The following is a 16,609-nucleotide window of genomic DNA, read 5'->3' as shown; positions in this document are numbered from 1 at the left end:
TGCAGAGGGACAGACAACCACCAAGATGGACAAAAGACTTTGTTATGAAATAGTTCAGAGGTAAAAAGAAAGGAGAAATATGCAGATGTGAGAAATGACTGTGAAGGGAAAGTGCATTTGAGTTTCATTAGTTATCTTTAATTCCAGCTGTGACTTCTGATAAGCTGAGAAGAGGGCACATGGTTGTTCCTTTTGATTCAGGGTTGATCCGGGGCACGTTTACTTTGCCATTACAGTTCTTTTATCAGGATATATATATAATACTATTCTGAAGTTACTAATTCCCTCAAAAGTAAAAGGCTGTCGAATTTTTCAGGTTGTGCTACAAGGGAAAGAGTATTATTTGAGAAAAGGGGGAGATGTTGTGTTTACAAGGTTCTATAATAAGGGAAGAAAATTAGTACATGCTGTTACCCTGTCAGACCAGGGGTGTCGCTAATGAGGCTGGGTAAGAGAAAGAGGAGAAGAAGAAAGTAGAGAGCGAGAACAAGATGGAGCTCCGCTGTAAAGCCTAAAATAAAATGTTGAACCCAGACGCCGCCTCCGCTGCCTGATTACACACCCAACAACCCTGCCATCAGTGGCACACAGCCAATCATGAGCATAATAACTGTTGTAACAGTGATTGTTCGCTTAATTTGAAGTGCTGTTTAATTTTGCTCAACAAAATGAACATTGTGCTTATGATTTTTGTATAATCTGTAAAAAAGAAAAAAGAAAAATGACCAAAGACTTAATGGTCAAACTCAACTTTTTAACTCTGAGGGAGATGGAGAATGAGCCTATTTTCAAAAAAAGTGGACTGTTTCTTTAAGTAGTATATTGTATATATTGTCAAAAGCTAAAGTGTACATAGCAGTTGTATTTTGTGTACTGTATCAATGACCATTAATTTCAAAGTCAAGTGAATGCTAATATTGTCTAATGTGAAATACTGTAAGCAAATGAATAAATAACCTAATTCTTGCTAGACCTTTGACTGTGTTTTGTTTGAATCCAACTGTGTTTGCAGATGTGATTAGATGCAGATGTTGTTACTTTTATTATTATTATGGCACTAAATACATTTTAACCTCCTAAGACCCGAACTCTTCCACGACATGCATTTTTAATTTCTCTTTGATATTTGGGCATATTGGGACCCGATGAATGTAAAAAAAAAAGAATTACCAGATTTTCTTTTAACTTATTTTTGTTTTTAAGAAAAATAAGAGCCACAAATGAGGATATTTGTTTAAAATTTTGATAGAACAGTAGCAGTATAATGTCCTCGGAAGTGGATATCAGGCCCTTGTAGAGCAAAATTGAGTATTTTGGTCTAAATAACCCAAAATGTGACGTCCACATATGTGGACGCCAGGTCCAAAGAGGTTAGATAAGGGATACTTTGAAATATATTCTACTGAAAGGTTGGAAATGTATTTTCTTGAACGCAAATATCTTTTGAAATGTATTTTGGTTTGAAAGAAATATATTTTAAATTTCAAAAATATCTTTTTTTGGAGCATCACAAATACAAAATATATTTACCATATATTTGAAATATATTTTGGCCAGGAAAAATGTATTTTTTTACCGTATGGGGGAGTGGATTGTGAAGTACAATAGTGTCAGGACACAAAAGACCCGTACCGTAATATGCATAAGAATAGTGCAACAACATTTTAGGTGCGGCTGGCGGTGCGGCTAGCTTGACTGTGTCTTCGTAAGTGAGGGCTCACTTGACCGCGGTATTAAACAATGCAGTATGTCTTACAGATGATTGAAGCTGGTGAGAGCTCTGCTAGCATTAACCAAAAAGGTCTGCTTCCATAACAACCCTCCAAAAATACAACAACCCAGAAATACTGCACAGAATTGAACAGGAGATGTTAGAAACTAAAGTCTGTGTATCAGAAAATATGCTCCCTTAACAATAATAATAATTTCTCAGATGTGACGAGGCAGCAAGGTGTACAGAAGGACTCTGCCGCTTCTGCTGTTTGGGGTCCGGCTGGCACGGAGCAAGAGGACAGCTCACGTGAGCGCGTTCACAATGATGGGCTCGTGCAGTTTTGGCCCCGCCTGCATTAATTATCTGCGGCTGATATTTTAAAAGGCGAGAGAGGTATCGTCTCCTGCGCATGCGTCTGCAGGCGCGATCTGTGCTGATGTCGCATTCAGGTTCTTCACATAAGCTCGTACACGGAGGCTTCGTCTTGCCTTTGGTCCACCAATAACATCTATTAATAGACTCTTACATAGTAAATGGAAAAAAATTGCCCTTTCTTCCTCTTATTTCAGTCTTTTGTCGTGTCTGTTTATTTGTTAGCAGCAATGTCATACGTTCTGTTTTCAAAAATATAAGTCACACTAGGTTTACAACAAACCAAACAACATAATAACGATATTGCCAGCGATTTTGCCCCTCCCCCTCCAAAAAAGACTAGACTCTAAGGGGGCAACTGATGTACTTGTCTTTGATGTTGTCAAGGTCAAGAACGACCAATCAAGTGCATACCTTTGTATGTAAACAAAACAGATTACTCTTTGGTTTGTTAATAGTAAATATGAAACAACTATTTATGAAAAGAGTAATGTAAATATAACAGAAATAAAAACAATAAAGACGATTTCACATTTTCTAATACTAGGAATGGCCTACTAGTAGGACATTCTCCCACAGAACCTAAAGGCAACAAAGTACATCTCCACCATCCCTGCTGTCCCCAGAACACAGAGCCGCTACACTCCAGGTGGAATGGACGTATTCTCTGCTACTCCCGTTCTCAGTCCGCCAGAGCCGCGGGGAAAGCCAGGCCCGACATGACAGCGTCTGCACGGGACAAGAAATTCTGCCAGCAGTCGCGGGTAACGGTCCGTCCGGAGACGGTGTGGGCTGCGGGTCGCTACATCGCGCTGGCCGCCCTGTGTATCCTGTGCTATAGCAACTCTCTCCACGGGGAGTTGGTGCACGACGATGTGTGGGCTATCGTCAACAATCCGGACGTCCGACCTGGCTCCAGCCTCAGAAACATCTTCAGCGACGACTTTTGGGGCAAGAGGATGGCGGACAACACGAGCCACAAGTCTTACAGACCGCTGTGCATCCTCACCTTCAAGTAAGTTCTCGGAACTCAGCCTTCCCGCCTTACCTGGAGCTCTGAACAGCAACACTTAGTGCTAGTCGTTCTGCTGGATCGACAGCTCCGCGATGTAAACGCGTGTTTCGGGCTGACGTCATCCAGCTGTCCCTCGTAGGGACGGGCTGCTGTAGCGAAATGCTGAACTTTGCAATAGCCGAACGCTGCTAACCCCGGCTATGTGCCGATACCAGGCAGGGTCTTCTCGGGAGGAATGTTACAGCGAGAGTCTCGCTTCCAGTTCTTTCTATGCAGAGTTGGAGCGTGCAGAGCAGCTTGTCTCAGCACATCCAGCCGTCCAGCCCACGTTACTACTTTGATTCAAGTTTCACGTATCGCACAGACATCTGTGGAACCTGTTGCGCAGGTTTTTAGGTGCTTGAAGTCTGGTGGTGTAGTTGGAGGTGTACTGTATGGGTGAAGATGTAGTAGTGGTTGGAGCGGTTTTGGAGTGGGCTGGTCTGTTGTGCTCGGGTCGTCGATGGATGGAAATAGCGAGGGTGGGGAGTACCCAGTCGGGCTTCCTTAACAGGGTGGGAATGTCTGATAAGGAAGAGCATAATGAGTAAACAGTCCGCACAATGGCCTCCAGATAAATGCTCACCTATGTTTCCATCATTCCCCACGTTTCCTCCTCATTAGGCAGTTTGTTAGTTCAAATCAAATCAAATCAAATCACTTTTTATTGTCACATCACATGTGCAGGCACACTGGCACAGCACATGCGAGTGAAATTCTTGTGTGCGAGCCCCACAAGCAACAGAGATGTGCAAACACAACAACACAAACGAGCAAAATACAAGAATGGCCAACCTGAAACTAATAAATATATGTACAATATATAATAGTGTATGCATTTCTGGATGTGTATACTAAATATTTTCCTACGTGTGTGTGTGTGTGTGTGTGTATACACATTTTTACAAATTAAATAGTAAAAAAATAAAATAATAATAATAATAATAATAATAAAATATATAAAATATACAGAGTTGAATATGTGCAAAACAAGTGGCATTTATATACAGTGTGGAGTGCATAATGTTGAAGTTCCAGTAGTGAAGCTGAGGTGTCTATGACGTGTTCAGCAGTCTGATGGCCTGATGGAAAAAGCTGTCTCTCAGTCTGCTGGTACGGGATCGGTTACAGATAGGGTTGCCAACTCCCTGAAAAATAAATAAGGGACACCTCGTGGCCAGGGCCGGGCGACCCAGTTGTCTTCACCCTTCCCAGTGTGGTGAATTTTCTAGCTCTTTTTTTGTGTGTGAAATTATTTTTTTAACCATTTGACTTGAATTTGATTTAAGTAGATGCATATTCTATTCTTTGTGATATGAACACATGTGAAACAAATGATCATTTAGCCATTTATTTTTAGCTCAAAATGACAACATTAACACAGTAAAACAGGTCTCCTTCTTAAACAGAAGCCTGTCATGCTTAACTTTTGAGAATATAAGTAAATCTTTCTTTAAAAGAACTCTGTCCTGCTTAACTTAAAATAATAGAAAACAATAGAAAGAAAAACATTCTTGTAACAGTGCACATTTAGTGCATTTAGTACAATTGGCTTCAGTTGAGGTATTATTTCAGCTTTTCTAATGCTAATCAGCTGCTCCTGTTTGTAAACCCGCTTGTTCCCATGATTACGCATCTTAACTCATCATCATTATTCATCTATGTATTACTTTTATGTATTAGTCATCTATTTGTAATCATCTATCCTTGCAGTTGTTTATTACACAAAATAAATTATATTATCACACTTCTGGCCACATAGCGCTGATATTCACTGCACATGCCCATATTAACTTTTTCCAGCCAGGTGTTTTCCTTTTCCCATTCTTCCCTTTCTCTTAGGGGAACAAACATTGCTGCTATAATGCTGGGCTTACACTGTGCGGTTTTAGGCCCATTTTGAGCCGATTTTTGAGTGATCTTCATCGTGCATCGTGTAGTATACGTGGGGTAACGAGAAGCGATTAACACCTCACGACCAGCTCCCGATCATCAATCACTCGTGAGGGTCTCATCACAGCCGCTCACACTGCTCGCGCGCAAACACGTAAACGTTGGTGTAAAAGATGGAGCAGCACGGCTGTGCAGCGTGTGATCTGGACACAAGCGATGGAGGCACAACTTGTAGAACTTTGGAAAGCTCATCCGAGCCTTTTCGATGTGGCATCACAAAATTATCACGACCACAACAACCGTGAAAATAGTGGGATTTACATGCTGCTCAATCACAGCTGCCTGATCAATGTTTTTCATTAGCAATTTAGCAAAGTTGATGGTGGTGGTGTGTGTGTCTGTGTGAGTGTAATGCTGGGCTTACACTGTGCGATTTTTGGCCCATTTTGAACCGATTTTTGAGTCGTGCGACCGATTTGGCGATCGGCCCGATTTTGGCCTTCATCGTGCGTCGTGTAGTATACGTGGGGTAACGAGACGCGATTAACACCTCACGACCAGCTCCCGATCATCAATCGCTTGGTCGTGAGGGTGTCACCGCAGTTTGTCACACTGCGCACGCGCAAACACAAATGTCAGCGAAAAAGACGGCGCAGCACGGCTGTGCAGCGTGTGATCTGGACACAAGCGATGGAGGCACAACTTGTAGAACTTTGGAAAGCTCATCCGAGCCTTTTCGATGTGGCCTCACAAAATTATCACGACCACAACAACCATGAAAATAGTTGGATTTACATTGCTGCTCAATCACAGCTGCCTGATCAATGTTTTTCATTAGCAATTTAGCAAAGTTGATGGTGGTGGTGGTGTGTCTGTGTGAGTGAAAGACAGAGGGAGAGCGCGACAGATTTTCTGTTATAACCTTCATTTTATGGAGGCACAGTGTGAGCACTCAGGTCGCATCAGAGCATCGGGCCGTATAGTGTGAGACCTGCATCGTGACCTACCAACTTTTAACCCCTGCGAGTCAATCGTGCAGTTTGAGCAGGAGCTGAATAACGCGACTGAAAAAATCGCACAGTGTCTGCCCAGCTTTAGGTGTACTGTCGTCCGAGACTTGCACCGCAGTGTCGGCGTTTGTTTCCCTGTTGGCCATGCTTGTTGTTGTGGTCATCTGTTGTCTTCCGGTATTTTCTCCGTAAGCGACCTTTCCTCGACCAATGAGATGAGCGGTAATCTGAATTGTCATACTCGAATTGTCATAAGTGTGCTGTCAGCTCATTGGTCACAAATCAGGAGAGGGGCTGGGAATTATGTTTTCAAACAAAGCGTTAATTCCATTAACATTTATAGACTACTTTTGATTCTCACTGTATTACGGGACAAAGTGCGTCCCTTATTAGCTCAATACGGGACGTGTACTTTTGTTTCGAAATACGGAACGATTCCGTATTTTAAGGGACGGTTGGCAACCCTAGTTACAGAGCATGGCTGTTGCGAGACATAAAGCTCTGGTGGGATACGATGGGCCATTAATCAAATCAGACATTTTATTCCTCTCTCATAGTGAGTGTGTGTTTGTTTGTTTTTTTGTTTTTTTAAAGTTTTCCGTGTCGGTAAGCCAGCAGCATTTCAAAAGTTAAAAAAAGTATTTCCCAAATACTTCTCCCCTGCAGAATTGCTTTTCCCTTCGTCGTGAGCACGCGCTGGGCTCTCCAAATCACGGACAAACAGTATCTCACAGTTGTTTATGTTTTTGAACCCATTTTGCAAAGAGAGGATTTTTTTTTTTTTTGAAAAATGCATTGATAGCAATGTTGAATATTATAAGATAAGATAACCTTTATTAGTCCCACATGTGGGAAATTTGTTTGTTATTATACAGGAAAAAAACAACTACACGTAAAATAATTAGGCCTCTGCCTTTCTAAATGGAGGGACAGTAACTGCGTGTGTATATGTAAGCTAGGGGTGCAACATACACAAAATTCACGGTTCGGTTCGATACTTTGGTGTCACGGTTAGATTTTTTTTTCGATACAAAAAAATGTTCATGCCTTTTTAATTTGTCATTCATTAAAATTATAAATATATATTTTAGCTCAAAAGTACAGTTTTTAAATTTAATGTTGCTGAAACAACAAAATAATAAAAAAAAATAAATCTATCTGATCGAGAAATCCCTCATCTTTGGAAAAGAGAGTTTATTACAGAGAAATGGCTCTTTCCAAAATAAAAGCTCTACTATACGCTTCTTCTGGGCTATATTCTCAGCAGCATATTAAACATATCAGGTCCCCATAAGGAGAATCCTGTGCTAACGGCTGTCTAAATGACTCGGGTAAAGTTTGTAGCATGCGTGCTTGTTGTTTTTGTCTGCTTCCACTTGTCTTTGCACTAGGATGCTGTCGGCGTAAATGTGCAGTCATATTCGTTGTGTTCCCACTAGTGCTGTCAGCGTTAATCTCGTTAAAATGACTTTAACGCCATAACACAGCAAATCTCCGTTAACAAGTTACCGTGGATCCTCCCGTGCTTAGGGCTGGACGACGTCAATTGAGCATTGGGTGGCACATCCGACATACTGTTTTACTTTTGTCCATGACGCGCTTACCATCAGGGTCATGCTTCACATGAAAACCAAGATAGTTCCAAGCGCCAGATCTGAATGAGGGTGGGAGAGGTTCAGTTTCGGGTAGCGTTGAGGCAGTTGCCATGTTGCAACGAGCTTAGCTTCTGTCTTGCTAGCTTGCGCTGCGCTCAGTGGATCTGCACTCGACAGTGCAGCCTAGGCGGAGTAGTCGAACGCAGATCCACTGAGCGCTCAACACAGACAGCATCGTCAGAAGAAAAGTTGATAAAATAAATAAAAAAAGTTGTATTGTTCGATACATATGCGTACCGAACCGAAAGCACTGTATCGAACGGTTCAATATCGATACGAGTATCGTTGCACCCCTAATGTAAGCGTGTAAAACCTGAAGATAGAGACAAAATACTGTTAATCTGACTATCTGCCATTCTGCAATTCATCTCGTATAAACAATAACGTGGCGCAGAGCGTGACGTGAAAAAAGGCACATACATTTGACGCTGCGTGAAGAACTCTATATTCCTCGTCCACAAGTAAACGGCGTTTGGAATCACCGAAAACGAGATTTTTTAAAACTCCTTTTTTGGGTTGCGTTTTCAAAAATACCCGTGTAGGTGTGGACATAGCATAAAAGAGTTAGTAGTTTATTTTCTTACTACCTGTAATTTATTGCAGTTTACTTGTACTTGCTTAATTGTTTACTAAATGTTTGAGGTGTGAAATAAACTGCAATGGAGCAAAATATGGGTGTTTGTGGTTGGAGGATGTGTTTGTGCGCGGGGGGGTGGGGTCTAGCGAAAAAGGTTTGGGAACCACTGCTCTATGGAACACCAGGACTGCCATAATGAATTAATTAAATACACCATTAAATTATTAATTAAGCAAGCAAGCAATTTATTTATATAGCACTTTCAGAACGACTGTACACTTGACATGCCAGAAATGATACAATAAGTAAAAAAATATAAGATTATAAAAATGGTAAATGGCCTGTATAGTGCTTTACACATTCAGTCATCCACCCATTCACACACACATTCACACACTGGTGATGGCAAGCTACATTGCAGCTACCCTGGGGCGCACTGACAGAGGCGAGGCTGCCAGACACTGGCGCCACTGGGCCCTATGACCACCACCAGTAGGCAATGGGTGAAGTGTCTTGCACAAGGACACAACAACCGAGACTGTTGGAACAGGGTTCGAACCGGCAACCTTCCGATTACTCTTGAGCCACGATCGCCCCATATTTCCATATTGGACTTAATTGCCATATATATTAAAATGACATTTAAAGTAATAAAATCAGCACAAATAGCAAAAACATAAAATAGTATAAAATGATAATTAGAATTACATTTAAAACAATAAAATCAGCAAATTAGATTACAGCTACAATAACCTCACCCTAAACACCAAGAAAACAAAGGAACTGGTCATGGACTTCCGCAAAACAAGAACTGATCCCCCTCCCCTAGCCATAAAAGGTGACTATGTGGAGAGGGTGCCCTCCTTTAAGTTCCTCGGCACCCACATATCTGAGAACATTTCTTGGTCCACAAGCACATCTGCCCTGGTGAAGAAAGCCCAGCAGCGCCTGTCAGAACTCTTAATGCAAACTGAGAGTGTGAACAGACTTCTCCAACACATCCACTCTGACGCTGCTATTGCAACATCTCAGTCTTTCCATGTTCTGTGCAATATATTTTTTTTATTGGCTCATGTGCAATATCTTTGGTATGTGCAATATTTTTCGGTCCTGTGCAATATCTTGGTCTCAGTAAAATTACCATCTCTACCCTAAATGACCATAGCCCCTCCACCTGTATTTATTTATTTATTGTACTATATAACTGCTCTTGTATACAGACCCACAATGTTTCTGTTTCAGTGTTTCTTACGCATATGACAATAAAATGACAATAAAAAACTCTAAGTCTCTAAGTCTAAAACCATAAAATGTGTCATATGCCAAGGAGTAAAAATGGGTTTTAAGACGTGTTTTAAAAGTGGTCAGTGATCTCTCTAATGCGCTGGGGCAGATTGTTCCAGACATTAGGAGCAGCAATAGAAAAGGCCCTAGGGAATTAAATGTGGCAATATTAACTCATTCACTGCCAGCCATTGGCAGTGAATGAGTTAAACCCATTGACTCATTCACTGCAATTGACGGCTATAGACGTCAATGGCAGTGAATGAGTTAATTAAAATTGGAAATAATTAATTAAATAAATATTTATGACACATTTAATTAATTAATGACAAATTTAACTAGTTATTGACATATTTAATTCATTATCTAGTGATGTATTTATTTAATTCATATTGGCATTTTGTCCCCTTCTGTCAGCCTCACCCATCAAACTCAGGGGGCGAGGTTAACCCTGCCACTGCAGCTTCTCTAACATTTGATTGGTTGCTATGTAAAGTAAGTCAAGACAGGTCGATCCAGATAATCGATTACAACTGTGGATTCGGGGCAGTCAGGTATCCCAGAATGCATTTCAAATCACAGGCAGCAATGGTTGTGGCATAAAGTTTGAAAAGATCCCATTTTTCTGTCACCAACTACACTTTTAGTATTGTTTTAGTTGCAAATGTAGCGGCGTAATCTTCACATGTCTGGTCAGGTTGCAGCATAGGACATGTTTGCAAAGTGCTCCGATGTTTTCGGAGATGTCGCTAGCTAGAGTATACCGAGCTCACAGCCCCGGTGTTCCAGCTTAACTGCTTTGTATGTGTGTGTTGTAAATATATGTATGTATACGTTAACCAGCTTGTTTACATATTTCACTCTACACGTTCTGCATGTTGCATTCGCAGATTCTCATTTTCACCGAACGATCGTCTCTTTCCGCCTGTTCTTGTGTCTCTGTGCTTCTGTAACATAAAGAACGAGCTGACATTTTTCTAATGACACCAGCGATCAGCTCAACAGGCCCTAAGTTTACCTGCATGCATCCTCCTCCTCATCTGTCAGTTGTTTAACACTTGCTGCTAAATCATGAAACACACCCACATTACCTGGTGATAGTCACAGTTTAACTGGGCAGCCGGTGCTTGATTTAATGCAATGTCAGCGCATTTTTCTGCACAAGATAAGTAAATATAGTTTTTATTCCCGAGCGCAGAGCTGCTGGAGCTTGTTTCCCAACAGAGCACTTTATAGGTGAACGTCTTGATGCATGCTCAATCATCCAGGTAAGTAAATCTCCAAAAGTTGATTCTGTTCATCTGGACATAGCGTTTTGTGGGAGAAACGTTTCGTCACTCATCCAAATGACTTCTTCAGTCTCAGTTGACTGCAGGTTTCCACAACCTTATAAACAGTATGGAAGAAGTGGAAAAGAGGGCTTTGCTATCCTACTCTGGAACAAGTCATTGATTCAGGTATGTGGATGACACCTGGGTGAAAATCAAATCTCAGGACGTACCACATTTCACGGATCACCATTAAATCAGTGGACCAACACATCAAATTCACCAGGGAGGATATGAAAAGTGGCAAGTTAGCCTTCTTAGACTGTGAGATTTCCATCAGTAATGGGGGACATCTAAAAGCTGATCTGTACCGTAAACCTACGCATACGGATCAGTATTTAAGTTTTGATTCTCATCATCTATTGGAGCATAAACTGGGTGTCATTAGGACGCTACAACACAAAGCGAACGCCATCCCCACTGACACAGCAGCCAGGGAGGCAGAAGAACATCACATCAAGAAGTCCTGAGTAAATGTGGTTATCCCAGCTGGACTTTTGTCAAAGCTGGGAAGGCGCCAAGAGAAAGCTCCAGCCGATCCAGGAGAGAAGGACATACGCTGCCCACGCGAAAACCTGTAGTGAATCCCGTACATGTCAGGAGTATTTTTTTATACAAAGAGGAAAGAGAAGGCGCATTTCCACCGAGAGGAGCAGAGTTTGCAACAGCATGTTCATCATGCAGACTGCAACCTGGACAGAAATATTATATCATCTGTTTTTTAATAGTTATTCAACTGTATTCTAAGCACCAGCTGTCTGTTAGAATTTTTAGAGTTTACTTAACTAAAAATAAATGATAATTTGTGTGATTTGTTTTTTTCTCTTTTTTCTTTTTTTTGGTGTTTCGGTCATGTTATGTTTACCTGTCAAAGGCTTGTTAGAAACTATGAAACACATGGTGCAGACTTCTGGATGTTAGAAGAAAACTAATACTGCTCATGAATGAGACTAAAGGCAGGAAGGTGTCCTTTAAAACTAAACATGTTAATAGGACCTCCCTATTTATATCATAGTTTATGATATAGCACTAGGACTGGGTATCGTCACTGATTTCTAGAATCGATTCAATTCCGATTCACAAGGTCCCGAATCGATTCTATCCACGATTCGATTTAATTCGATTCGATTTGAATTTGGGAAATTTTGACAGTCAGAAATATTATAATTCAGATCAGCACATTTACATATTTTTGTATGTATAAAAAGGAAGCTGACACACACAAGACTTTATCAAAGGTGTGAGCATCACAGCAGATGCCTTTGTGTCAAAGTAGCTGAAGATAAAACACAGAAAAACATGAAGGTGATTTTTCCTGGCCTGGGATTTTATAAAAATATTCTGCAGTACATCAAAAACGAAAGAAAACCATTAATCAACACATGAACGTTACCTTTGAAGTTACAGCGGTTTTATTAGAGACACGGCTAAGTGTTTTGCATTTTGCATAATTTTAAAAACTTTAAATTTGTTCAGTATTGAATGGCAGAAATTAGGTTTTCTTTTCGGAAGTATATAAAACGAAGAAAAAAAACGTCGTCCGACAGCCTGTAAACAGCGGTAGACCTGTGCGTAACAAGCAAGCGAATAATGAAGAAAACAGATTTTTAGACGGGAAACTGTTCTTGAAGTACAGAGAGAGAGAGGGAGAGAGCTGTGTATGAAGTGTGATTTTTATCGTGGTGGAAGCAAAACAGGAAAAGTCAGAGGGAATTCATGACGATGTTTATGTGAAGCGTAGTTTGGATCTTCTTTTGCTGCTGGTTTGGTCAGTATTGTTTGGAGAGACATCAAACTAACAGCTTTAGAATCAGCGCAAAAAGGGCGTAAACACACAGCGCAGACCCGCGGATCAGAATCAGCGAGCTGTCGGCTTTCAGCCCCGACCGTCAGCTGAGAAAGGAGACATCTCACTGATTCTGATCCGCAGGTCCGCGCTGTGTGTTTACGTCTTTGTGCAGAATCCGTCTACCTGCTCTCATTTACTGTCTTAGCTGTTTGGTGGTTGTTTAAATTTTGTGATCTTTCACCTGAGATTCTGGCATTTCGGGCAAAATAAATTTATATTAAAAAATCGATTCAGGATTTTAATGAATCGATTTTACGTTATCCAAGCCAGAATCGATTTTAATCAATAAATCGATTATAAAAACCCACCCCTATATAGCACGTGTATTTCAGTAATAGACTACTGATTTCAGTGTAGTGGTGAACAGTCACACAGCTCACGTGGGCGTTATCTGTGATACTCCTTAACTATAATTTATCCAAGTTAACTTCAGTTAACCATTCAGACGGTTCTTTTGCAATGACAAGCATAAACACTCATGTTGCTGGTAGGTTTCCGCTGTGCCAGCTGTTTACATTACAGCTGCTTATGCAGTAACCATGGTAACCACGGACTCTGAGCGGCTGGATCGACGGAGGTCAGACAACAATTTTACATGTATGATCTTAAAACAGGACACAGCCACTGTACGTGTTGGCCTCATATCAAATGTGAACGCAGACTGAGTCTATGTTTGACGTTTGTTTATATCTAATATCTCTCAAACATTTAAACAACAGCGAGTCTGCAGCTGAGGGAATACAAACTCAAACTGTCCGAACAGGTTTGTTAATTTTGTGATTTATTAAATGTATAACTGTTATTCTAATCTGCTGCTGAGTCTCTTACGCTGATGAAAATGCAGAAAACACAGATCACACCTGTTCAACCAATCACTTTCATTCCACTTTGATCTGCGACAAACTGACGGTTCATCTCTGTTACAGTGTTGCGTTAGACTGCTATATTTTTGTGTTCTTTATGCTGTAGATTTTCACGTCTCTGGAATAGTTGGCAGTAATACGGATGATTTCCTGTAAAATCATATAGATATGAGCCGTGACATATTCGTAGATGACAGTTAGATTAGTTTGATGCTGCCGACACGTTTACCCTCATGGTCAATATTCACAATAAAAATATTAGCTGAACATCATGAAGTCTGTATGTGATTCACAGTGTCGAACAACCTTGGTACAGTTAAGGCTAGCAGTTACTACATGACAGAAACACCAATGTTATCTATTTTAATAAAGTTTATGTGTATATACACAGGTCACGCTGATTATTGAACAAAAACGGTATTTGGTGACACACAAACAGGGTTTTTCAAAGTAGAGTTCTGGTAGTTTCCACATGCCGGTTGTTGGTGTGCAGAAACACCTTCTGAAAACAATGGCCACCAGGCCAAAGCAATGGTTTTGACTCGATCAGCATTAAATAATAAATATTTATTTATTTATTTCACAAACCAAAAAAACCCTGCCAAGTCAAACATGTGGAGCTACCTGCTGTGGTGACCTCCCATGAAACAGGGAGCAGTTAAAAATAGCTTTCTTCTGTACTGATCAATTTGAAGGAACAAGAAAAGTCAGCGTCTTCCATGCAAGCTGCAGGTGACTGCCGCTATCTGTGAGTGACCAAAGCAGTCACAAAGAGGTTTATGATGCAGCACTGTATACTAATTTTTACTTAGCAGCAGTAAATAACCTCACAACTGGTCAGGGAATGCACATTTTTGATGACCATTGCTTAATAGTGCAGTTGCCAGATGCTCTAGGCCTGTGGGACAAAAACGTTTTGGAGAAAACAGATGGAATTGCATATCCAGTATGTGAAAAGGCCTTTGTTAGCAATAAAACCGATATTAACTCATTCACTGCCAGCCATTTTCAAATCAGGTAACTCCCCACTGCCAGGGTTTTTGAGCATTTTTACTCATTTTTGAAGAGCCACAGAAAACCGTGTGTTATGATCATATAAACGCTGAACCTACCAAAATGAAGAACAGACTCTCTTCTTTCATCCAAAAAAAAAAGCTTGTTTCTACCATTTTCCATTCTTTAGTAATCCGCTGTAGAAGAGAGGTGGGTTCCACCAAAAATGCCTGTTTTGACCAAAAAAAGGGAGAAAACGAGCTTTTTGTGAAAAATACATTTCAAGCAGAAACGTGCCTTTGACACTAATATTTCTTGCTTTGTGACACCTCTAACATATAAAATAGTTTTTCACTTCTATAAAACAGAAATAACACTGAGAAAGGTTATGTTTTATCAAAACAATTCATTTACAAATATATGAAAAAATAAAATGTACATAGTGAAACATTTATTCACAATGAATAATTCACTTTTGTGTGGTAATCATTATAACACTTTCCGGGATGCAAGGGCACACAACAAGACTTGCACCACATTTTTGTCTCACTGCGCAATCCCTTACGTGCGCAAACCCTGCACCTCCTTGCAGGTCTACTTTTACTGCTGGTGGGCTTCAGTTTTTCAAGTTGGTGCCTGCCTAGGTCACCGTCTAGCCTGCTATCAGGGTCGGTGTTGTAAGGTGCCCTTGGGGTTTTTCTGCCTTTCCAGTCACCTTCCCCTTCAAATCCCACACCTGCCCCCTCCCATTGAAAAACGTAATTGACGTCTATAGACGTCAATGGCAGTGAATGAGTTAAGTCAGATTAAGAAAAAGAAATTGTCATTGTTCAGATTTGATATCCAGCTCACACACTGAAAAATTAGGAGCGGTATCAGTATCAATGTATTCTACATCCAAAAACACTGAACTCAGGAAGTTAATCCTCACCAGCAAGAGTTTTTACGTATTCTAGTTCTGGATGTCAGACTCTGTAGTTTTCTCTGGTCCCCTCCTCATGTTTAACTGCATGCTCTCCTTAAATTGCTGTCTGTCTGAGTGGTGTCCAGAAAACGATGTGGGCTTTATAATTAATTGGGAAACTTTCTGAAGGATACCTGGTCTTATTAGGAGAGACTGCATCCATCCCACTCTGAATGGAGCAGCACATTCATTGAAATATGGCCAAATCGGCTGGTCGTGCACCTCTCCGGTGAGCGAAGCAACCATTGCGGCGGGTATACTGGGGCCTTAAATCAGCAAGGTGTGTGTGTGTGTGTGTGTTTGGTCAAGCAGCAGGATTGTTTCTTTGTTTGATGACACTCTATTTGCTCTAGACTGTTGCAGCCTCTCAAGCAGTTGCTTAGTTGTCCTTCTCCCTGGTAATATAGTTTTTGAAGAAGTACTAGCAACTTAATGCATCTCATGAGAGCGAAAAGCGTGGCTTACAGCTTTCCACAAGCATCTGCTCCCAGATTTACAGACAAACGCACTTAATGAGTGTGTCTTGATCAGACAATGGAGTAGGAAGGTAATCTCTCACGAGTGGCAGTTGTTGCCTTCTTGCTCACACAGGGAGGAGGCTCACCGCTTTGGGTGGAAGCTTGGAGAGCCGTTTCTTCACACCACCTTTATTAGCTTGCCGTGTGAAAGATTTGGGACCTGCTTCCTGGAGGAGTGTGTGTCAACTATGTTCCTCCATTACAAACATGTGGCGAGAAATCCCACAGCCTTTGTACCTCAGGCGCTGTGTATATGCTAAAGCTGAAGAGAAGGATGTCACATCACTCTGTGGAGATATAAGAACATGTGATGTCTCTGTGAATGTCAGACTGAACTGATCTGCTCCTTTGAAATTCACCTCCACTCACTTATGGAATATTTCCATAAGTTACTGATAAGACCTTAACTGGTTTCAGGGTGGCTGTTTTTCGTTTGTTGTATCTGTCACCTTTAGGAATGTGCTTGGCTGTTGTTGGTGTGTCGATAAACCTACTTGAACCCTTGCTGGAACTATTTAAGCATCACGTGTGAGAA

The 16,609-nt window shown here is 41.0% G+C and overlaps 1 protein-coding gene across 1 annotated transcript in view; it reads left to right on the top strand.

Moving 5' to 3' along the window:
- The first annotated feature begins 2,749 nt into the window (after positions 1-2,749).
- Positions 2,750-16,609, top strand: part of tmtc1 (transmembrane O-mannosyltransferase targeting cadherins 1) — a 90,407-nt gene continuing 76,547 nt past the window's right edge. Inside the window, exon 1 of the mRNA XM_085376360.1 lies at positions 2,750-3,101. Coding sequence (XP_085232486.1) covers positions 2,806-3,101 — 296 coding nt within the window. The 5' untranslated portion in view covers positions 2,750-2,805. The remainder of the gene's footprint in view (positions 3,102-16,609) is intronic.

This window comes from Diplotaxodon limnothrissa, linkage group LG17 (genome assembly GCF_057381915.1).
Source record: "Diplotaxodon limnothrissa isolate DT_005_m linkage group LG17, D_limnothrissa_male_GT1.1, whole genome shotgun sequence".
In the NCBI taxonomy this organism is placed as follows: Eukaryota; Metazoa; Chordata; class Actinopteri; order Cichliformes; family Cichlidae; genus Diplotaxodon; species Diplotaxodon limnothrissa.
This window is presented reverse-complemented; position numbering and strand designations above follow the sequence as displayed.